Raw genomic sequence first — 22,957 nt, 5'->3', positions numbered from 1 at the left:
GCAGAAACTGGGCCCTCGCCCACACCTGACACCATGCACCAAGGGAAGGTCGAAACGCTTTAGACATAAAGAGTGATGCTATGAGCGAATCAGAAGAACAAAGGACAGCCTGCCTCTCAGATCTGGGAGGGATGAAGGGTTCATGGCCAAAGAAGGACTAGAGTACGTTATGGAACGCAGACTGCATGATTTTGGTTATATTAAGTTAAAAAGTTTTTGTACAAACAAAACCAATGCAGACAAGATTAAAAGGGAAGCAACAAACTGGGAAAAAACTTTTTACATCCAAAGGATCTAATAAAGGCCTCATTTCTAAAATATGGCTCAAATTGGAGAAATGACTCAAATTTATAAGAATTCAAGCCATTCTCCCAATGATAAATGGTCAAAAGATATGAACAGACAATTTTCAAATGAAGAAACTGAAACTATTTCTAATCATATGAAAAGATGCTCCAAATCACTATTGGTCAGAGAAATGCAAATTAAGACAACTCTGAGATACCGTTACACACCTCTCAGATTGGCTAAGATGACAGGAAAAGATAATGACAAATGTTGAGGGGATGTGGGAAAACTGGGACACTGATGCATTGTTGGCGGAGTTGTGAGTAGATTCAACCATCGTGGAGAGCAATTTGGAACTGTGCCCAAAGGCTGTCAAACTGTGCAGATCCTTGGATCCAGCAATGTTTCTACTGGGCCTGTATCCCAAAGTGATCTTAAAAGAGGGAAAGGGACCCACATGAGCAAAAATGTTTGTAGTGGCAAAGAATTGGAAATTGAGGGGATGCCCATCAGTTGGAAAATGCCTGAATAAGTTATGATATATGGATGTTGTGGAATATTATTGTTCTGTAAGAAATGATCAATGGGATGACTTCAGAAAAGCCTGGAGAGACTTCTAGGAACTGATGCTATGTGAAATGAGCAGAACCAGGAGAACATTGTACACGGCGACAGCAAGATTATATGAAGATCAATTCTGATGGACGTGGCTCTTTTCAATAATGAGATGATTCAGACCAGTTCCAATGATCTTGGGACAAAGAGAGCCATCTACACCCAGAGAGAGGACTGTGGGGACTGAGTGTGGACAACATAGCATTTATACTCTTTTTTGTGGATTGTTTGCATTTTGTTTTCTTTCTTATTTTTTTCCTTTTTGATCCCTATTTGATGATAAATGTGGAAATATATATAGAAGAATTGCACATGTTTAATATATATTAGATTACTTGATATTTGGGGGAGGGCATGGGGGAAGAGAGGGAGAAAAAGATTTGGAACACAGGGTTTTGTAAGGGTGAATGTTGAAAATTATCTATTCATGTATTTTGAAAATAAAAAAGCTTTAAAGGATTAATTAAAAATATATTAAAAATAAATTAAGAAAAACATCTGATACAAAAAACACAGCTCACACAACTTACAGCATCCTGCCCTAGCAGCACTCAGCCTTCTGGGAGGAAGGAGGAATGTTGTCTTTTGGAAAGTCGTAATTTTAAGAAATTCTAAGAGCTTGGCTCCCTTTTAATATCCTTATATTTCCACTGTGGCCATTTCCATATTGTTCTTTTGATTCTGATCATAATAGTCTGCATCAAGTTATATAAATCTCTGCATGAGTCAACAAATTCCCCTTTTTTGTCTTTTTCTAATAGTTGCTAATATTTCATTACATTCATTTAACACAGGCCTTGAAGGCATTCCTCCATTAACGGGCACTCAATTCATTTTCGTTTTTTTCTACCCCAAAGGATGCTGGTATAAATATTATAATGTACACTGGACTTCACTCTGTCTTTGACTACCTTGGATAATATGTCCAATAGTGAGATAGTTGAGCCAAAGAATATAGACTGCTTAATCACTTTCTTACAGAATTCCAAAATGATACCCAGAACATCTGGCCCAATTCAGACCTCCTATGGTCTTAATTGTATGCTTATCTAACCTCAGCTCTTTCAACATTAGTTACATCCATTTTTTGGTGATTTCCTACTCCCACTCCCAACTATTAGAGGATGAGGTGAAATCTCAAGTTGTTTTTCATATATATTCTTTTATTATTAGTAATTTGGGACCACTTTCCATGGAGTCATTAATCATTTGTAATTCTTTAAAAAGTTTTTTTTTAATTAACTTAAATTTAAATTTTATTTAAATTTAAACTTTAAATTAAATTCAAATTTAAAAAAAATTAGATTAAATAATTACATTTTTGTTACAATTTAAGTTCTTAGATATCTCCCCTCCTCCCCATGCCACACTGGAGAAGAGGCTTTCATTTCACAGACACACATACACATATATATGTACACACATAAAACCATACTGCACATACTTCTATTTATCAGTTACTTCTCTGGAGGGGATAGTGTCCTCCTTCATAGATCCTTTGTAGATTACTTGAATATTTCCAACACTCAGAATAGCTTATTACTCTGCAGCTATTTCTGAACAATATTGCTGTTCATAATATTCAATGCTCTGATTGGTTCTGTTCATTTCACTCCATTATTTCATGCAAGTCTTTCCATATTTTTCTAAATTGCAATTCTTCTTTTGAAAATCCCTAATATCCTTTGAGCGCTTTAGCTAAATAACTTAATATTGCCATATACTTATGTTTGTCAATTGTCTATAATTCTCAAGTATCAATCTTGTTCTCATCAATGATTTTTGACAGAGGTCACCTAACTTCGTATGTCATTGCCAGAAAAATCTCTAAAATCGTAGATTGCAGAGCAGGTGCTAGTCGGGTGGATAGCATCACTTACTCAATACTGGATCCCTTTACTAGTTGAAATTAAAGGTTTTTTTGTTAAATGCGATCGGATTTTTTTCTCACTTTACATTTTATCCTTGTTATTCTATCTTTGTTGATTTTTTTAAAAAGCTTTTTAATTTTACATAATTGAAAGAACTGCCTAATTTGTCCTTGTTTTTATCAAGAATGAGCTTCCTCCTTACACTTAAGGAATTTGCCGCCTCTAACTCTCCGCTAGTTTTTAAATGCTGTGACCTTTTATGAGAAATCACATGCCCGAGGATAATGAGCTAGCTCTGGAGACGGGAAAGCTTGAGATCAAGTCTTGTTTCTGTCAGATAGTAACTAGATGACCCCAAGAGAGTCACCTGACCTCTCAGGGCACTCTAAGGCTAAGTTTCTTTGCTGGAAGTTTCCTATAGAAATGAAATTACAACTGGTTAAAAAAAGAAAAAAAAGGTCTACTTTGATCTTGATATTGTATACGATATAAAATGTTGGTCTAAACCCAATTTCTGCCAAACGAATGTCTGGTTTTTCTAGCAGTTCTTTACAAAAGGGGAATCTTTTCCTTGGTCATCTGATTACTTCTGTTTCTTGCTGATCTGTTCTACTTTTCTGATTTTTAACCAAGACCAAGTTGTTCCGAGAACTGCTACTTCATAACATTGTTTGGGAGCTTGCACTACTATGTGCCCTCCTTTCCATTGTTTCCTCATTATTTTCTTGGAGAGTCTTGGCCTTTTGTTTCTTTAATAAATTTCATTATTGTTTTGATTAACTCAATAAAGCACATATCTCTTGAATTTTGATTTATAAAGTATTAAATCTTTAAATTAATTTATGTAGCATCATCACTTTTCATTATAATGGCATTCCCCAAACATTAATAATGAGCATCTTTCTACTTAGTTAACCTTCATTTCCAAAAAAGGTGATTTATGTGTTTATCTAAACCAGGGGTCCTCAACCCACAGCCTGCGGGCCAGATGCAGCAGCTGAGGACGTTTATCCCCCTCACCCAGGGCTATGAAGTTTCTTTATTTAAAGGCTCATAAAACAAAGTTTTTGTTTTTACTATACTCCGGCCCTCCAACAGTGTGAGAGACAGAGAACTGGCCCCCTATTTAAAAAGTTTGCGGACCCCTGATCTAAATTGTATGCGCGTGTGTCGGTAAGTCAACTCCCCAAAATGTTATGAAGTTTTGTAATTCTTTGAGTAGAACCCCATGTAATATCTTTCTCCTCTGGTTTTTCCTAATGCTGTATAGAAAAACTGGAAACTTCTGTGGGTTTATTTTGTATCCATCTATATTACTGAAGCTCTTAATCGTCTAAATTAGTTTTTCTGCTAATTCGCTGAGGTTTTCTAAATATTCCATTGCTGCCATCTGCAAATAGGGATGTTCGGGTCCTTTCTGTTGATATTTTGTTCTCATGCTGTTGCAGTATCTGGCATTTCCATAACTAGATCAAGTAAGAGTGGAGAGAGGGTGGGAAGAGGGAAAATCATCGCTTTATCCCTGTTTATACTAGAAAAGCTTCTAGTTTTTCTCAAATACAGCGTTAGCGCTTACAGACTTTGGATCACATTTAGACAAAGTCTGCTCTTGGCTCTGCATTAGTAAACGAATGCCGTATTAGAAGTGTTTTATGCATCTAGACCATGGGTTTATATCACTATTATCACACGACCATTTTGCTTATGTTGCTAAACGATGGCACGGCGACTTGGATGAAGTCGTGTTTTTTGTGATGGCCCTTTCTTGTTCTAGATGTTCACTAACTGTCTTAGATAACCCTTATATCCCCCAGGAGTCGATGCCAAGTTCACTGGCCTGTAATTTGCTGGATCTAGTCCCCTCCCCGCTTTGTTAAGCGAGGGTCATTTGCCCTTCCTCAGTCCTGGGGCAAGCCTCCTGTTCTCTATGGCCTTCCTTCAGCCTCTGGATGGTGCCGGGGACTTCAGCAACAATAACTAACCAGCACAGGAGAGCGCACTGAGAGAGTCAGTGGGAATCCAGCCTCGGGATTCAGTAGCTGAGGGACCCGAGTCCCAGGTGCCCCCGCTGCCCAAGGGGGGCTGAGACCCCTCTGGCGCCGATCTCGCCGGGGCATTCGGGGCACTGTGGGAAAACAGTTCTCCAGCAGACGCACCTTAAAGGCTTTTTTGTTTCACCTCCTCATAAGCAGTAAAGGACGGGGAGAAGTGGGGGCTGTGTGCAGAGCGCTCCGCAAACCCCGCGCTCTGAGAATGGAACAGACGCCGGCCGAGGCCCCTCCTCAAGCTGAGCCGCAGGGGCTGCGAGGGAGGCCAGAGGGAGGCCGCTCTGCCGGCCTCCCGGGGGAGCCCAGCAGACTCCCTGAAGCACGCTAGGCCTGCCAGAGCCAGGAGCTGAGAGAAGGCCGGCTGGTCCCCCCACAGGGGCTGAGCTCCCCACCCCGGCTCCGCCAGCCCGGAGGCTGCTAGCTTCCGGCCCCCATGCCCCGGGGCCCCAGCAGGGGAAGGCCGCCAGCCACCGGGCCCCTGGCCCCCCAGTCCCGGCCCCGGGAAGGCCTCCCTGCATCCCGGCATCCTGGCGGCCCAGGCCAGGGCACGTTGCGGCCGGGCCCGAGAGCTCCCGGGGCTTAATGAGTGCATCAATTACTGCTCGGAGGAGAGCGTGTCTCTTTAAAGGTTATTTGAAGGTTGATCGCTATCTCCTTCCTCATATCCAGCCAATCTATCTCAGCCTTATGAATGTATTTGACCTTTTTATAGTTACCAGGGAAAAAATAACAGAACAAAAGTTAATTTCAAGCTCGATAATACAGTGTCTCTCCCCTCCTGCCGCAATGAAAGGGCATTTAAATCGATCCCTGCACAATGGCGCGCTGATGAATGTGGGGACCCAATTTTCTCCTTTTGCTCACTGGAGACGGGGAAGTCTGAATAGTTCTCCCGGGCAGCGGCGTCCCGGCCGCCAGGCCGGCGGCTTTGTGCCCGAACAATGCCGCCGGCCGAGAATCATTAGGGGAGGATCAGCCGCCCTGAAAAGGTCACTTAGTCAGAAATGTCAGCTTTCAATGGAGCGGCCGGACCTGCGGATGCTGGGATCCAATTAAAGGGATGCGGCCGGGCTGGGCAACGCCGCCTGACCCAGAATGATAATCAGCCATCGCGGGGAGGCCAGAGAAGCTCCCTTTGTTCCTGGGGACACAGGCCTCGCCGGGCCCTCCGTAGGGTCACCAGAACCCAGAGGGCCCCGGCTGAGGAGCTCCAGAGCTTGCCAAGCTCCCGCCCCGGGCTTCCCCAGGGTGCCCCTGCTGCCCACGAGGGCACCCCGGCCACAGGGCTGGGCACTGCCTCGCAGGGTCCCCTGAGGGGCTGCGACTCACTCGTGCTTGCTTAAAGGTCTGCTGGGCCAGGGGGCTGCGGTCAACTGGGCAAAGCTTCAGCCTCCCACCCCTGCCAGCCCCCATGGGGCCAGGTCACCGTTGGTCTGCTGCCCCTTCCCCTCCCCCTGAGGAGTCTCGAGACCCCTGGGAGCTCTTGTGCCCCCTCCTCAACCAGAGCACGGGCAGCGTCTCTGGGGCCCAGCTTCCCCTTCTGCCTCATTGGGAGTCACCGTTAACCCTCAGGCTCTTTCTATTCCAAGAATCACTGCCATCTGCCCAGGACCAGCAGCCCCTCCGTGCTCCCAGCACCAAACAATCAGACCGCACTGTGGCCAGTCAGGGCCCTCACAACCTTGGCTCCAAGCTGGGCCGGCCCAGCCAGCCTCGCCCCAAGGCTCCAGCCGGACCAGTCCCTCAGCCATGTTATGGACGTGATGTCTTGGTCCCATCTGCATCCACAGAGACAGAACCTCGGACTCATTCTGGGAGACGCTTCCCATCATTTCTCAGAGCCTCCCCCTCTCCCAGCCCCACCTGCTCCCATTTCCAGGAGGACCAGCGGTCACCCCTCCCAAAGCCTGCACCCCCCAAGCTCCTGGGGGTCTCTCCCCATCCTCACTCCTGGCTCCTGGCCAGACTCGGCCCAGCCCCTCTCCTTCCCTGTCCCTGCTGCTCCTGTCACAGGCCCTGGGTTGCCCGCTCTCTCTCTGATGCTGGGAATGGAGGCACTGCAAGCCCAAGACTGGCTGGAGTGTGTTTGGGGCCTTCCCCAGGCCTCCGGACACCAGGGAGAAAAGCTGGCCCTTCTCCCTGGCCCCCCTCTCCAAGACCTCCAGTGCAAGCTGGGCCGGCTCCTTTCCCCTTGTGGGGCCCTCAGCTCTCATCTGGCCCACACTCCTCTAGGATCACTCTGGGCTGGGCCCAAATCGCGGCCTCCAGACCCCGGCCTCTAAAGAAGGCCACAAGGACATGGGAAATCCCAGACCCGGCCTGGCTGGGCCCCTGGAGGGCTTCCCCAGACCTCTCCTCCCCAAGCTGTCAGGGACAGCCCCGAGGTGAGGGCGGAGGGAGAGCATTGGGGGACCCTGCTCCGAGGGGAAGCCCTCTGCCCCTCCCAGGGAGCAGCCACTGGGCTCCGAGGTGAGGCCCTCTGGGACGGGCGTCCCGGGCAGGGCAGGCAGGCCCCGTGGGCAGGGCAGGCAGGCCCCGGGCACCGGGCAGCCAGCATCCCCGGGAAAACACAACACGGACGCGCTTGCTGACTCACCGGGGTTGGTTATGGTCAGGAGGTCGAGCTGCCGCTGTTGCTGGAAAAGACAAAGCACAAGAAGCATGGTCAGAAGCCGGGCTGCGGCCGTGGGGGCCAGGGAGGGGCAGGGGGCTCGGTCGGGGCTCATCCTTGGCTGCCCTGGGTGGGCACGGGCAGCCCGTTCTGACCTTTATGAGGTGATTAATCCCACATTACATGACTCTGGCTAATCACGCTGGACAACGACCGGCGGGCGCTACAGAGGGAAGGAATTCTGGGGCAGTCTCCCCCCTCACGCCCCCCCCCCCAGAATGGAAGCCTTCGGACCCTGCAGAATGTGAAGTGAAATGGGCCATTTTTCAGGGGGAGAAACCAAGGCCCAGGAAGGGAAAGAAATGTAAGGACAGACTGGAGCACCCTGAGAGGGAAAGCTTTCGGCTGTTCCACTGCCCTGGTTGGTCTAGGGAATGAGGGTTAGACGAGACAATAGGGGCAAAGGTTCTGAGTCAGCTCCATTTGGCCCCAATTCCCCTGCTTGTCTACTCTGCCCCCCCAACCAGAACCCGGGGACCCCGAGCCCCAGGGGACGAGCATTCCCCTTGTCTCGCTGGGTGTCAGCCCCACCCCCTTTTGGGGACCTGCACGCTGCGCCCGAGCCAGGGGTGCCTCCCCCACCCCTGCTCTGGATCCAGTCAAGTCAGTGTGACCGTTCTAAGCCGTGGCTGGCTGCTGATTCGGAATCAAAGCACCATCCCTGGGCCTTCCCAGGCAGAAACATTGTCCTTGAGCACCCCCTCCCTCCGTCAGCTGGCTTTCCCCACTGAGTGTGAACTAGTGGGCTTGTATATATATCAAGCTTTTTATCTATCCATCCGTCTACACCTATTTATCTGCCCACCCACCCACCTATCCATCCCCCCATCCTCCCATCCCCCCATCCTCCCATCCACCCCCATCCGTCCCCATGACACCCCTTCAGCTGCCACTGGCTCCCCAGCCAGGGCCTCTCTGGATGATGCTCTGAGTTCTCCTTCCCACGAGAAGAGGCAGGGAGGATGCACTGGGGGGACCTCAGTCCCGAAGAAGGGCGTCCCTTGTGGGGTCACGCTGTGAGCCAGCGGAGGAGCCGGGCCCCCACCTCCTCTGGCCTCTGCACAGGGGCCCCCAGTCCCCCGCCACAGACGGGCAGCGAGGCTGCGGGGCCAGAATTTGAGGCCGGGCCCCTTCGCTTCCCCCCGAGATCTTTGGGTCCCCTCACCCTGTCTCTGACCATCCGTGGCCCTGGTGCCGTGCAGCAGCCTCCCTCCGGCAGCGCCCCTGGTGAAGCAGGGGCCAGAGGGGGCCGAGAGCCTGTGTTTGCCCAAGGGGAGCCCAGGCTTCTCCCCAAGGAAAAAAACAATCAAATCTGCCAGCGGGGCTTCCTGTGGCTTCGGGTTATAACCGAGAGACAAGGCAAGAAAAGCAAAGGCCCAGGGCTGTGTTCGGCCAGTTTCCCCTCATCCCCTCAGCAGACGGGGAGAGGAAGTAGGCGAAAGATGGGGTGGGGGCCTTGTGGCTCGGCCAAGGCCTTAGCAGCTTGGCTCGGGTAGCCCGGAGGAGGCCTGTGGGGAGGCAGTGGGGCAGTGGGAGGAACAGGAGAGGGGGAGTCAGGAGGTCCGGACGTGCCTTCTAGCCCGGCCACTGCCCAGCAGGGGCACCTTGGGCTGCCCCCCCCCCAGATCTTCACTCTGCCCTCAGTTCTCCCCAGAACGAGCTTGACAAGGTCAGACCAAGCCCTGGCCAGTCCTGGACAGGGCACTATTAATGTGAAGTGCAGCAAAGCCTCTGTGTGCAACAGCCCCCAGGACCCTCGGTGATCACAGGACAGCCCAAGGACCCTCTGACCACTGTCACGTCTCCCTCCCTGAGACTGCTCTTCCCCACACCCTCCAACGAGTCCTCCCGTGACAAGACCCCCAGGCCCTTGCCCCTGCTCTGGCCTCTCTCAGTGCCAGGCTGCCAAGAGGCCCACGGGCCAGCCAGAACAAGCGCTTCTGCCCTCCCAGAGGAGTGAGGGCAGTGAGGGAAGGGGCTCAGCCCCCCATAACCTGAGGCAGGATCTGAAGCCCAGGTTTCCCTGGCTCAAAGGCCGCCTGCCCCTCCTGCCCGGTGGCACTGGGGCCTGAACACGGGATACGGAGCTCTAAGAGCTTTGTGAGGGGGGCATCGGGGCCAGGCACTTATGGGCGGGGGGGCAAAGGGCTCCCTGACCTCCCGTGGGACACAGACCCTCCCAGCGCCCCCCAACTGGCATCATCTCCGCATGTTTCCTGATTAGGGAAAACTATGAAGGAAGGAGGCCGCAGCCTTGTCCCCAAGCCCAGACATCTGGGCCCTTCAGCAGGAAGCCCAATCTGCTCCCCAGATGTTCTGTCCCCAGGAGGCAGAAGAGCCATTGGCTGTGCTCAGCTTGGCCTCCCGTGTACCAGCCCAGCACCCCTGGCAGAGCTAGGCGGCCAGGGCAGCTGGGAGGGGAGAAAGAAGTGGCTCCCACTCCCCCACCAGGGATAGGAACCAGCACGGTCCTAGCTCCAGGAGGCGTTCTGGGAACGCCAGCAGGCCCACTGTACAGAGGAGGGAGACGCGCTTCCGAGAAGGAAAATGCCTGGGATTATGGGTGGGATGTCAGAGCTGGGAGGGGGCTTAGAACAAGGGATGTCAGAGCTGGGAGGGGGCTTAGAACAGAGAATGTCAGGGCTGGGAGGGATCTAGAATAGGGGGTATCAGGGCTAAAAGAGATCAGGACTCTGGAATCTAGTAATCTTATTTGCACAGTCCAGCCTCAGTCCCCGTCTGTAATATGAAGGGGTCACTCAGTGGTCTCTGAAGTCCCATTCTAATAGTCTAACAGACCCTGAGACATCCTGTGGTCATGACCAGGCCTTAGATACCCGGCAGTGTAGCAGTGCTTGCCCTTGGATCTGGCTCAGCACTGAGGGGATGCTGCTGCTGCTGCTGCTGTTGCTGCTGCTGCTGCTGCTGCTGCTCCCAAGGACCTTCAGCCTTTGGTCCCCTTGCCCTCAGCCCACCCTACTCTCCTGGTTCAGGCACTTTCCAAGCTGGAGGCAGGAGAGGCTAAATAATAGCCGAAGGGCCCCCATTTCCATCTCTTCACCCACCAGCCCTTGATTCTCTTGGTCCCAAAAGGGCACCCTGGGGAGGAGGCAGACTTTAATTTATGGTGAGGAAAGGATTTCCAACCATCAGAACCAGCCAAGAAAGCAACAAGCTGCCTGGGAGCCAGTGGTGTTGAAAGTGGGATAAATGTTTAATAACCAGCTCTCTGAAAAACAAGGGGAAACTGTACTGACACCATAATTTTCAGCTTAATGTGCATTATTCACATTGGCTCCATCACTTCCTAAAGTCTTGACAATCAGCAAAACAATAAATCAAGCCCCGATTTGTCATCGTTGCCTTTTTTTCTGAAATCTAAATGTTCACAATGAAAATTTAACAATTGGCCCTGACCTCTCTCCAGCAGGTCGTGCTCTAGCACAGCAACATTTATAAGATCAGTTAGGAGTTTACCGTGTGCCCAGTGCTGGACTACAAGCAACAGTGAAAAAGACCTGGCCTCACACAGCTTACATTCTTTCTGGTTTGTTTGTTGCTGTTCAGCTTATTTAGAAAAAAAAACAGAATAGAAAAAAGAAAGACAGAAAAGGAAAACAAAAAAGAATGCTGCCATGGGCCCAGCAGAACGTCAGGGAGGATTCAAAATATACAATAAAAGTACAAGAAATGATATTCACTTGCTTCCATCTTTCCTTCTTTGTAGGTTGTTTTATTGCGTACTTTTATTCTTTTTTTTTCATTTTATAATTTTTATTCATTTTCCCCCTTTCATCCCCCCCCACCTCCCCACAGCAGGATATAATTAAGTACAGATATACCTAACAGATGCATACACATATAGACATTCACGCCCCTCCACAGAGCCCCTCCCACACACATACGTATCCATACTCCTGATCCTTCATGTATTGTTTGTACACGTCTTGTTCTTTCCTATCCCTGCTAACCCTTCTGCCTTAACTCTGCTCCTAACCTGCCTCGCTATTACTTACCCCCCCCCCAATGGATCCCTCCCTCGCCTTCTCCCCGCACCCTTTGCTTCCTCCTCTGCCCGTCCTTCCCCCCTTATTTTCTGATAGATTTTGGAGGGCGTGAGCCCCCTAATGGCCTAGATGTAGGGTCGCCCTGTAATCCATTCCCTGCGTGAGTAGGTTTTCAGAACTATGCCCCCCGCGCCCCCCACGGCTGAGTCTGCTTTTCCTCTGCACCTCATTTGCGTAAATCTTTCCTTCTGAGCTCTCCAACTGCTGATGTCAGTCTTGAACATATGGCATACATTTCCATGTACAAAACATAAACAATTTGTCCATGTTAAGTTCCTGGCAATTAATCTTGGATATTGGTCCTTAAATGTTAAATTTTCCATCGAGGTTGAATCTGGCTGAAAGTCCTGAAAATCTGCAGGTTCACTGAATGTCCTTTTTTTTTATCATTGAAAATCGTGTTTTGCAGGATGGCACATTTCTGGTCCAGACCTAATTCTTGTGATTGCCGGTATGTGATGCTAGGACCTGAGGCCTTTACTGTGACGGCTGATAAATCCTGCACGCGTCTAACTGTAACTCTGGCGTGTTCGAATTGTTCTTGTCTCTTGCAAAATGCTCTTTCTGAAATTTGGCAATAATATTCCTGTGTGTTTTCCACAAAGGTTCTCTTGCGCCACAGAGCCAAGGATCCAGAGCTGGATCGGAGCTCTGGGGCAGAACGCAGGGTCTCAGGGCTGGATCAGGGGCGGAACCACGGGGTCTCAGAGCAACATGTGGTAGTGGGGGAGGAGGGGAAAGGGGAAGGCTCTGCTGGTGGGAACTCCCAGGGGAGGAAAGGCCCTCCAAGAATTCCGATGCAGCCCCTCTAGTACCCAGTGGGGCCTGAGCCGGTCAGCACTGCCAGAGGCAGGACCAGAGCCAGGTGGGCAGGGATCTTGTGCTCAGTGGCTCCCCAGGTGCAGACGAAGGCACACCTGCACCCGCACATGACTGCAGAGGTCACAGAGCACGACCCCCCCCATCTGCAGCCCACGAAACAGAGGCACCCGCGTGTGGGGACTTGTCGGGGGTCACAGCCAGAAGCCAGGCCCTCTCTGCTCAGGCTGCTCCGCCCGGTCTGGGCCAGGCTTGACAGTGACTGAGCTGGGCCTTGCCCATGGTCACGCTGGGCTACAAACTGCTCCCGCTCTAAGGAACCCCTTCTTGTGACTCAGGGAGGAGGGGGTGGCCTCAGGTCCCAGAGCAGCCTCTGACGGCAGCAGGACCAGACCCCCTCTCCCACTGGGCCCCTCGGGACAGCTTCCCCAGCTCCTGTTCCCTCAGCCTGGAGCCATGTGCCTGAAAGCTGACTCATCTGCTCCCCCCACGGCCCTGGCACAGGTGCCAGGAAGGGCCCGGGTGGCCGGAGCGTCCCCAGCCCTTCAGCCTGGATTTACCGCTGGCTCTGCTCGTAAACTGCCCCAAATGCTCGCTTAGTCTAATTTAGGACGCTGCCGTCCCCTTTCCACCCGCAAATGTCCCCCAGCTCTTCCTGAGCCCGATGATTAAAGCTCCTACAGCCGCATTTTCCATTTTTATGAAGAGCCATAAAACACAGGGGGCCTCCTGCATCTCAATGAGAAGGTCTTCTTGCAGGATCCGGTGTCAGAGCCGGAGGGGCCGGCAGCTCTGACCCCAATCCCAACGGGGCTCCCGGCTCTGGTCCGGGGGGCATGCCCCCACCCAGGGGCCCCTGGGACTGGGGGGCTTGGCCTCATCTCAGGCAACTTTCCTCCCTGAGGGCCTGGCTTGGCACCTTTTTGGTTGGGGGTTGGTTTGGGGTTTGTGTGTGGTGGGTGGGGGTGTGGTGTGTGTGTGTGTGTATTTTGATGTGTGTATGAGTGTGTGATGTAAAGGGTGTGGGTGTTGGTGTGGAAAGTGTTGGTTAGTTGTTTGTTTATTTTGGTGTGATTGTGTGGTTGTTGGTTGTGTGTTGTGGAAGGGTGATAAATTTTTTTTTGGGGTGTCCCACCCCAAGGGCGAAAACCCCAAAGGAGGTTGTCCACCCCATCTGCCCCGCTGGACCCGGGGGGCCCCCGCACTGCCAAAAAATTTCCCGGGACAGGGGTTGGGCCTGCGCAGGGGCCCTTCCCGGGAGGGGGTGGTTTTGATTTTTCTTTACATTAAATTTAAACCAATTAAAAAAACCCAAAGGCCCCAATAAGAAAAGACACAAAGCTCCTACATTAAAAAACACACCTCCACCCCCCCCACCCCCACCCCCCCCTTAAAAGGGGGGGAGGGGAAGGTTACCTGGGGGGTGGGGAAGGGGGGGGCTGGGGGGGGGAGGAGGGTGGGGAAAAGGGATGGGGGGGAAAGGATGAGTGTGGGTTTCAATGGGGGGTGGAAATTTTGTAATGAGCCTGACATTGGGGTGATTCATGGGGAGGGTTTTAAAATTCCAATCAATGGTTTTTTTCTAATTTTAAAAACTTGGGGTTCTGGGGGGTTAGGGATTTATCCTTCAAATAATTTAAAATTAAGGAGGTGGAATTGATGGCAAAAAATATTGGGTGTTTTTCCGGGACCCATTAAAAGGGGATAAGGGGTTGCTGGATGGATGAAGAGGGGAGGAAATAGGGGTAGAAAGGAGGGGGGAGGGGGTAGAAAGGGGAAAATGTGGATGGGAGGGTGGGAAGGGGATGTGGAGTGGGAGGGGGGTAAAGGGATTTTGGGTGGGGAGGGGTGGGGGATGTGGAGTGGGAGGGGGTAGAAAGGGGATGTGGAGTGGGAGGGGTAGAAGGGGATGTGGGGAGTGGGAGGGGGCTCAGAGGGGATTCGGATGGGGGGGCTCAGAACCCGGGGGATGTCGGAGTGGGAGGTTTAAAAACAGGATGTCAGAGTGGGGGGGAGAGCCAGGGATCTGAGTGAGCCCTCCACTTCGACCTCTGGACTGTCTTCTCCACTGCCCTTTGGTTCTACCCCTGGCCCCCGGGGTTTCCCCTTCTTGCCCCTCCCGCCCATTTCCCCCCCAGGCCCTAGGGTAAGGGGCGAGCTCCCTCATGTGTTGTCTTCTTCCAGGGGATGCCCCCTGAGGACTGGGGGCCCTTCCTTTGTCTGTTTTACTCCTGACCATGGAAAATATGAAGTCGTAAGTGTGAATGAATGCCTGTTGGTTTGGCTTGACTCATGTCTCCCACTAGAATCTGTGGGCAAGGGCTCTTTCAGTCCTGTTTTTGTATTCCTGTACCTGGCGGCTGTAAGTCTCTAATACATTAACAGAGAATAAATCCTTATACCTGCCACTTAATGAGTCCTCAATAAATGGTTTGGGGCTGAATAAGAACTACAAGAACTGGGTGGGAACTTAGAACAAAGACCCTAGAATGTCAGGGCTGGAAAGGATCTGAGAACATAGAACATCAACTGTTAGACATCAGTGGAACCTCAAACTTCCAAGCTGGTCTGGGTCTTCCCTTCCTTCCTACTGTTATCAAAAGACCCCACAGAACTCAGTAGGGTCGGGGAGGAGGCCCCCAGCGAGCTGTTGCTGTTTCCCCCGTGACAAACTGGCCCAGGAGAATCACAACCAAGGCTCCATTAGAGGAGGGAAGAGTCCTTTATTCAGTGCTTCTCAGGAGAAGCAAGTGGGCTCCCTGGGAGACGCAGCAAATGAACATGTGGGAGCAAGCTTTATACTGTTAGTGCAACCCCTGAACCCCCCTCCAAGGTTCATACCTATTGGATTTACCCTCAGTCACAACCAATCACATTTACCTTTAGAGTCACAATTGGTCAGATTTACCCTCAGAGTCACAATCGGTCAGATTTACCCTCAGAGTCACAATTGGTCAGATTTACCCTCAGAGTCACAATCAGTTGGATTTACCCTCAGAGTCACAATCGGTCAGATTTACCTTCAGAGTCACAATCGGTCAGATTTACCCTCAGAGTAACAATTGGTCAGATTTACCCTCAGAGTCACAATCAGTTGGATTTACCCTCAGAGTCACAATTGGTCAGATTTACCCTCAGAGTCACAATCAGTTGGATTTACCCTCAGAGTCACAGTCGGTCGGATTTACCTTCAGAGTCACAATTGGTCAGATTTACCCTCAGAGTCACAATCAGTTGGATTTACCCTCAGAATCACAGTCGGTCGGATTTACCCTCAGAGTCACAATCGGTCAGATTTACCCTCAGTCACAATCGGTCCGATTTACAATCCTCTTTATTTGAGAATTTGTCTCACACTCACACACACACGGCTCTGACTTCCCCCTCCTGTGAAAGCCCAGCACAGGCCCACATCATATGTCAAAAGGCTTGTGTCTACCATTGACCCTAGCTGGTTTGGGCCCATTTAGGGCTCTGTCAGGTACTTTGTGGTTGAGCCCATTCCTTGCCTCCCCTGGTGATTGATAACGGCTCATACTCCTCACACTGCTACTAAATCACCCTACTATCACCCTACTAAATTAGCTTCCTTCTTTCCTTCCCTCCTCTCCTTTGATCCACATAGGAAATCATATTCTTACCGAAGGGTGTTCTGTCCAAAGGATACTGAAACCTCATGAGATATCTTGGGATTTTCCGGCCAAATTTCTTTTTTCTCTTTCCTACTTATTTATTCTATCTTTTTAAAAAAACTGGGACAATTAGCCCTTTTATCCAGGTAGTCTCATTTATAATTTCTTGAAATACATCCTTGGAAATCCAAGCTTTGACAAAACCCACTGGGATTCAAATGGAGCTCCTGACCATGCCTTAAAGCCCAATCGCTCTGGCTCTCACCCATTGACCAATAGTAGGCCCCCGCCCATGTCTCCCTTGGCCACCGTTGGGGTTTGGAGGGCTCAGAGTGATTCTCCCCTCCCGGACTGATTTCTCAAAACCAGATAATAAAAGAGGCTGTTTATTTTGTACCTCCTTTCTCATCTAGCCCTAATCACTCCCACTCTGAGTCTCGCTTAGGGCCCAACACCGAAACCCTGGCCGCCTCAGTCTCTACAACACGAGCCCTCATTACTTCTTGCCGGATGATCAGCCTGCTGCTGGTCTGCCTCTCCACCCATTCCACTCTCCATCGTCTTCCGGGAGATCTGACATCACAACACACATCCCTGAAGCCCCCATCCAGTAGAGTGGCCCCTGTCATTGCTAGGCTCAAACCCTCAGGGTGCAAAGCCTTCATGAGCTGGCCCCGTCCTTCCTTTTCAGGCCCCTGATGTCCCCCTCCCCTTACTCTGGGACCCAAGGGCCTTTCAATCATGGGGGTTGCTAGTACTTAGGCAGTTAGGAGGCAAATCAAGAGACAGAAACGTCAGGAAGCCCCAGAGAGGTTCCCAGTGGTCAGGGCAGTGGACAGGCCCAGAGGGATGCGTCTGGGGAAGTACCCTCCAGTCTGGCCATTAAAAACCTCTCAAGGGGAGCAGTTGAGGCTGGAAATCAGACCTGTTGAGAGTTGGGGACAGGATGAGAAGAGAGAGCAGAAGCAAGGCAAAGGGTGTTTTCTGGGAATGTTTTCCTGCAAAGAGGAGCTATGGGGGGCTATCTGGTGAGGATGGAGAGAGATTGGGGGGACAGGGAAGGAACAAGCAGATGGAGAGACCCAGCATGGGAAGTGGGGAATAAAGGAAGCCTAGAGGAGGCAGTACAGAGGGAGGGGAGCAGGGCTGTTTGTAGCCAGGAGCCCTCCTCATCAGAGCCCGGAGGTAAAGAGGAAAGGATGGAGGATAGTACCCAGGGCTGGGAGGTGGAGCAGGAGGAGGAGGAGGGAGGAGGGGGCCCGCTGGCACTGACTCTGAGTGAGGCTGAAGGGAGATCCTCAGTGCAAAGGGCGGAGGACAGAAGTGCCCTCAGAAAGGTCTGGGATGGCCATGGCGAGCAGCTGGATGGAGCTTCCAGGCCTTCCCTCAACCAAAGCAGGGCAGTGTCTGCTCCCTGACGTACAGCTGTGAGGGGGGCCAAGAGTGCTGAGATCAGGGTCACACAGACAGGAGTGGAACCGCGGCTCCCCGAATCCCAGACCAGCGCCGAACCGCCACTGCTTGACACCTTCGGTTAGGAAAGAACAGACTCCCTTCCCGCAGTGCGGGCAGTCCCAGCTTAGATGCCGTCAGTCGGCACGGGTCCTAGTGGGCATTTCTTTGGCACCCCTTGGCACCAACTGGGCAGGAGGGGTGAGACTGTGAGGAGGCTGGCAGGATGGCGGGCAGGGGGGACGGTGGGCAGCTGGGAGTGAGGGACGCTGGGCCCTTGGCTCTCTGGAAGACAGATTTGTGGGGCTGCTCATCCCCTGGTACCCAGGATGGATGAGGCATTAGTGTATTTCATAAAGGAGAAGGGGTGAACATTCCCACTCCGCCAATCAGCTTACTGAATATTTATTGAGCTCGTAATGTGCCTGTGATAAAGAGGCCTGTTGGTGGCGGTTGGTTGCAAATCCGTTCCCTTCTTGGGCCTTCGGGTTCCTTGTCTATAAAATGGGGGGGCCGGGCTGGGACCCCGACAGCTGTACAGCTGCTCCCTCTCCCACCCCCTGTCTCTAGCCTGTGCTTCCTCCACTCCCTCCATCCCCTCTTCTCACCCGTGGACCAAGAAACATTTCCAGCAAAATGAAATTATCTCAGATCCTTATTGGATTTTCTAAGAGCCAGCTTTTCCATGACCCACCTCAGGGGGCAAGTCAAATTAAAATAACCTTAATAAATAAATTGTTAATGAGCTAATGAAATGAAAAGGGCCCGAAGTGTCAGGAAGCTGTGGCGACAACAGCCCAGGCTGGCCCTGCTCTGCTCCAGGCCCCAGAACACACTTCCATCAGTCCGCCAACACTTGCCTTTTCCAGATCCTGCCCTTCAAGCCCCACCGCGGGAAACTAAAAAAGCCATTAGTGGTCCCGGGAGGGGCTGAAAATGAATGAATGAATCCTGCGTTGGAGGGGAAACACTACACGAAGGGCCGGCGCTGGGAAGAAGGCTCCCACTTGTCCCCAGGATCACAAGACATTTGGATCTGAGAGTGTCCTTAGAGGTCCTGCTCCCCATTTTACAGATGAGAAAACTGAGGTACAGAGATAAAGTGATTTGTTTGAGACCCCAAGAGCAGGAAGCGCCAGAATCTCTGGGTGAGCCCCGTGTTGTCTTCAAATGCACAACCTCCTGCCTGCCCCCCCCAGGCAGGAGGAAGAGTAAGGGGGGCAGGAGCAGCTTCCTGCAGGGGAGGGGGGTGAAGGAAGCCAGGGTGGGAATGAGGAGATGAAGGAGCGCGGTGTGGGGACTGTCCAGGAAGGGGCAGCCAGAGGCCCAGCCAGGACCCGGGGTGGAGAACGTGGGGGTGGGAGCCTGCAGGGTCAGGAGGGGCCAGAGCAGCAGGAGGAAAGGGAGAGGAAGCTGCTCCCTATGGAGCTGGGGCTCCCTGTGGAAGGTCTGAGAGAGCAGGGGAAGAAGTGGGAGGGACGGGCAGTGGGGCTCCTGCAGCCAGGCTGAGGGTACTATGACTATGGCTGGCCGGCTGTCTGCCTCTCTGTCTGTGTCTGTGTCTGTGTCTGTGTCTGTCTCTCTCTCTCTGTCTCTGTCTCTATCTCTCTGTCTCTTCTCTTCTTCCCTGTCTCTGTCTTCCTTCTCTTTTTCTCTCCCTCCCTGTCTCTTCTCTCCTGTCTCTTTTCTTCCTTCTTCTCTATTTGTCCGTTTCTTTTTTGTTGTTCTTCCTGTCTTATTTTCTGTCTTCTCTTTTTCTTCTCCATTTTTCTTTCCCTCTGTCTGTTTTCTTTTCCTCCCTTGTTTGTTTTTGTTTGTCTCCTTTTTGTCTCTGTCTTTATCTTGTCTCGTTTTTTCTCTCTGTCTTAAATTCTTCTTTTATTTTTCTTCTCTTCTCTCCCTGTTCTTCTCTTCTCTATTTTTCGTCTCTCTGTTTTCTCACCTCTCTGTCTCTCTATCTCTCTCTATCTCTCTCTGTCTCTGTCTCTCTCACTCACTTGCCCTTCCCATCCAGGGTGTAAACAACAGAACCACGGGTCGGCTGACAATTTCAGGATGGGCATTCACCCCTTATCCGGGGATGAGGGACCAGGTGATCTCCCCTCATTCAAACCCCTCACGCCTCCCACCCCCCTCTCCCCGTCCCTGGGCTGCACAAACTCCTGGCCCTTTGCCCCTCCCCCTCTTCCCCTTTCCGTCCGGGGTAACCCTGCTCCTCTTCCCAATATGGTCTCTGCCAAAAACTTCCCCTTTCTTGGGGCTCCAAACCCCCCTAAACTCTGCCTCCCCTTACCCCGCCCCCCACCCTCCCAGTGGGGCCCCTCCTTACCGTGACCAGGGCGGGCACTGGCAGGGCCGGAAGGGGGTCACTTTGGCCTTGACCTTTGTTCTACAGAGAGGAGCTGGGGCTCAAGGAGGGCCCGGGACGGCCTGACCACACACTAGCCGGCTGTCTCCGGACCTGGCCCTGGCCCATCTCCCACACACGCGCCGCAGAGATCCTTCTCCTTCCCCACGGTTGCCGGACCGGGGGCCGGATCTGGAAGCCCCATCCCGGCCCCCCCAGGCCGCCGGCAGCCCAGGCCCCGCGCACGCAGGGAGCGGCTCATCAGCATTCCGCAGAGACGCAGGCTGTTTATGGGGCTCTGAACTCAATTAAAATTTTAATTGGAAGCCAGACACAGATGGCTTGGAGGGCCGGATCCGGGCCCTCCCCATGCGGTGGGCAGAATATGCATGTTCGGCCTAAACGGGGGTGCATGGGGCAGGGGCCCTGGAAGTCCCCCAAAGATGGCACCGCGGGCGAGGGGGTGGGAGGGTGGTTGGGGTGCAAACCATCCCCTGGGCCTCCCGCGGGGAAGCGCCCCTGGAAACGGTTGGTGCATGCAGTTGGAAAAAGGGGTGCAATTTTTCCACCCCTGGGCCCCCAGGGCCCTCCCTAGGGGCCTGCATGTGGGAAAGGTGTAACCCCGGGTGGGCGGTGTGGCGGCAAGGCGATCCACCTGGGCCTGCCGAGGGGCGCCCTCCCGGGGGCGGTTTGCATTGGGCCGATCGATGTCTGAGTCTGCGGGGGCTGGGGCGGCGGCCTGGAGGCTCCTAGAGCCTCCCCGACAGCAGCGGGTGCGGGCCCGGTGGGGGCAGGGGCCCGACGTCCTCAGGAAGCCGGGAGTCCGCCCTCTAACTGTTGGGGCAGGAGGCGATCACGGACTGTGGAGCCGCGAGGGGGGCGCACCGAGGAACGCCCCCGCGGCTCCTTCATGCGGCCCCTCACACGTCCCCTGCGCACCTTTGCGCGGCCGCCCCGCTCCCCTGCCCGTATCCCCCTCCCCCCCTCCCGCGCACTGAGCCGCAGCCCTACTGTGCGCCACGGAGACCAAGCTGGGGCAAAGGGCGGGAGGGAGCCGGAGCGTGGGGCGTCGGGCTGGGAGGGGCCCCGAGCCCAGGACCTAACTGGAAGCTGTTTGGTCTGAGGCGTTAGGGGAGGGATGGGCCGGAGGGACTTCCCGGGGGGCTGCCCTGGGAGAGTGGGCGGTCCCCCTAAGGCTCCGGCCGGGGCGTGGGGGCGGGGCGGGGCGGGGCAACACGCCGTGGGCACGCCCCGGATGCGCCGAGTCAGCGCTGGTTCTGGCTCTGGGCCAGGGGACACCCGGACCGAGTCAGAGCCGGAAGGACGACGACCCCCGAGAGTTCTGCGGCGCCCCTGCTCCTTCGCAGCCGGAGGCGGCCGACAAGGCCCAGCCCCCCGAGCCCCCAGGCCTCCTTCAGCGCCCCAGGGCCCGAGTTCTCCCCGCCGGGCTGAGCCAGGGAGACGCAGTCGCGGGCAGGAGGAGAGCCTCCCTCTGGCGGAGGAAAGCCCGGGCGGCGGAGGCCCGGGAGGGTGCGGCCCAGGAGATGCGTGGCGGGATCCCCAGGGCCCGCGCCCGCGGGGGAGAGACAACAGGGGCGCCCTCCACAGGCTGGGCCCCTGGGAGGGCTCGGGAGTCACCGGATGAAGGCCGATGGCGGGGCGCAGGGGGCGGGGGCGGGGAGGGGGCGGGCACCGGCCGCCGCTCCCGCCCTGACGCTGCCGGCTCCAGAAGGACGCTCCCCGGGACAGCCGCTCGGTCCGGCGGGCGGACCTTGGGGTGCGGGCTCAGTCAGAGAGGCCCGCGTTCAGAACCAGTCTCGGGCACTTGGCTGTCCGTGACTTGGCCAAGTCACTCAGGCCCGGTGTCCGTTTCCGCGGCCCGGACGCCGTCTTTCTCTCGGTCCTGTTCCCTTCTGCCCATCCTCCCCTTCCCCACACGTCCCCTCCGAAGGCCGCTGCCTCCCTTAGCTCTCCCCCGCAGGGTGACCCCTCCCCCTCACGCCTCCAGCCGAGGGCGGCTTCTCTGTCCTCCCCCTCAGGGAGAACTGCCCGCCACTCCCCACTTCTACCCCCCCAGCCCTTCCTTCCAAGATTTCTTCTCCGAGGGCTCTCCCGCGCCCCCCCCCTCCCAGGGCGCCCCCTCCCGTTTTGGGGCGACCATCTCCAAGTAACTGGCTCAGAACTCGGGCTCTGTCTGCGGGTGGCGCTACCGACGAGCACGTTCTCCCGAGTTTCGGGGCTCAGCTCCCCACGCAGGCGGAGGGCGCCGGTCCGACTTGTCCGCGCCTCGCGCCCTGGCTCCCCGGTGCTGACCTTTGCATGGCTCCCTCACGTCTTCTGCTGAATGACCGCTTTCCCGCGTCGCCGTTCCCCGGTATCTGCCTGCTCCAGCCCGGCTTCCCCTGACGCCCTCCCCAGTTTGGGGGCTCGGGAGCTCTGGCGCTGCCCCAGAGCCTTCGCCTCCGGGAGTGTCACGTTCCAGGCCTCGGGCCCCGGGGGTGCGGTAGCTGCCGAGCGTGGGCGGCCCTGACCCCGGCGGCCCTGACCCGGGCGGCCCTGACCCCGGCGACCCTGACCCGGCGGCCCTGACCCGGGCGGCCCCTGACCCCGGCGGCCCTGACCCGGCGGCCCTGACCCCGGCGGCCCTGATCCTGGCGGCCCTGACCCGGGCGGCCCTGACCCGGCGGCCCTGACCCGGGCGGCCCTGACCCCGGCGGTCCTGACCCGGTGGTCCCAGGCGGTCCTGACCCGGGCGGCCCTGACCCGGCAGTCCTAACCCGGCGGTCCTGACCCCGGCGACCCTGACCCGGCGGCCCTGACCGGCGGCCCTGACCCCGGCGACCCTGACCCGGCGGCCCTGACCCCGGCGACCCTGACCCGGCGGCCCTGACCCCGGCGGCCCTGACCCCGGCGGCCCTGACCCGGTGGCCCTGACCCGGGTGGCCCTGACCCCGGCGGCCCTGACCCTGCGGCCCTCACCCGGGCGGCCCTGACCCGGCGGCCCTGACCCCGGCAGCCCTGACCCGGCGGCTCCTTGGAGTGGATTCTAGGCCCCTTTTGAGACGACGACCTCCGGGCAGTGCAGTGTTTCTGGATGCTCCGCTCTCAGTCCGCTCTCCAGGCCAGTTGCCTCCGTCCCTTTTAGAG

At 54.5% G+C, this 22,957-nt stretch overlaps 1 protein-coding gene across 1 annotated transcript in view; it reads right to left on the bottom strand.

Annotated features, from left to right (window-relative positions):
- The window catches only part of LOC100928716 (BEN domain-containing protein 5), a 633,364-nt gene that overhangs the window by 56,002 nt on the left and 554,405 nt on the right, over positions 1–22,957 (bottom strand). The window contains exon 6 of the mRNA XM_031969153.1: positions 7,419–7,458. Coding sequence (XP_031825013.1) covers positions 7,419–7,458 — 40 coding nt within the window. The remainder of the gene's footprint in view (positions 1–7,418; positions 7,459–22,957) is intronic.

Source organism: Sarcophilus harrisii, chromosome 4 (assembly GCF_902635505.1).
Source record: "Sarcophilus harrisii chromosome 4, mSarHar1.11, whole genome shotgun sequence".
Lineage (NCBI taxonomy): Eukaryota > Metazoa > Chordata > Mammalia > Dasyuromorphia > Dasyuridae > Sarcophilus > Sarcophilus harrisii.
Note: the sequence above shows the minus strand (reverse complement) of the source record. Positions and strands in the feature narration are given on the sequence as shown.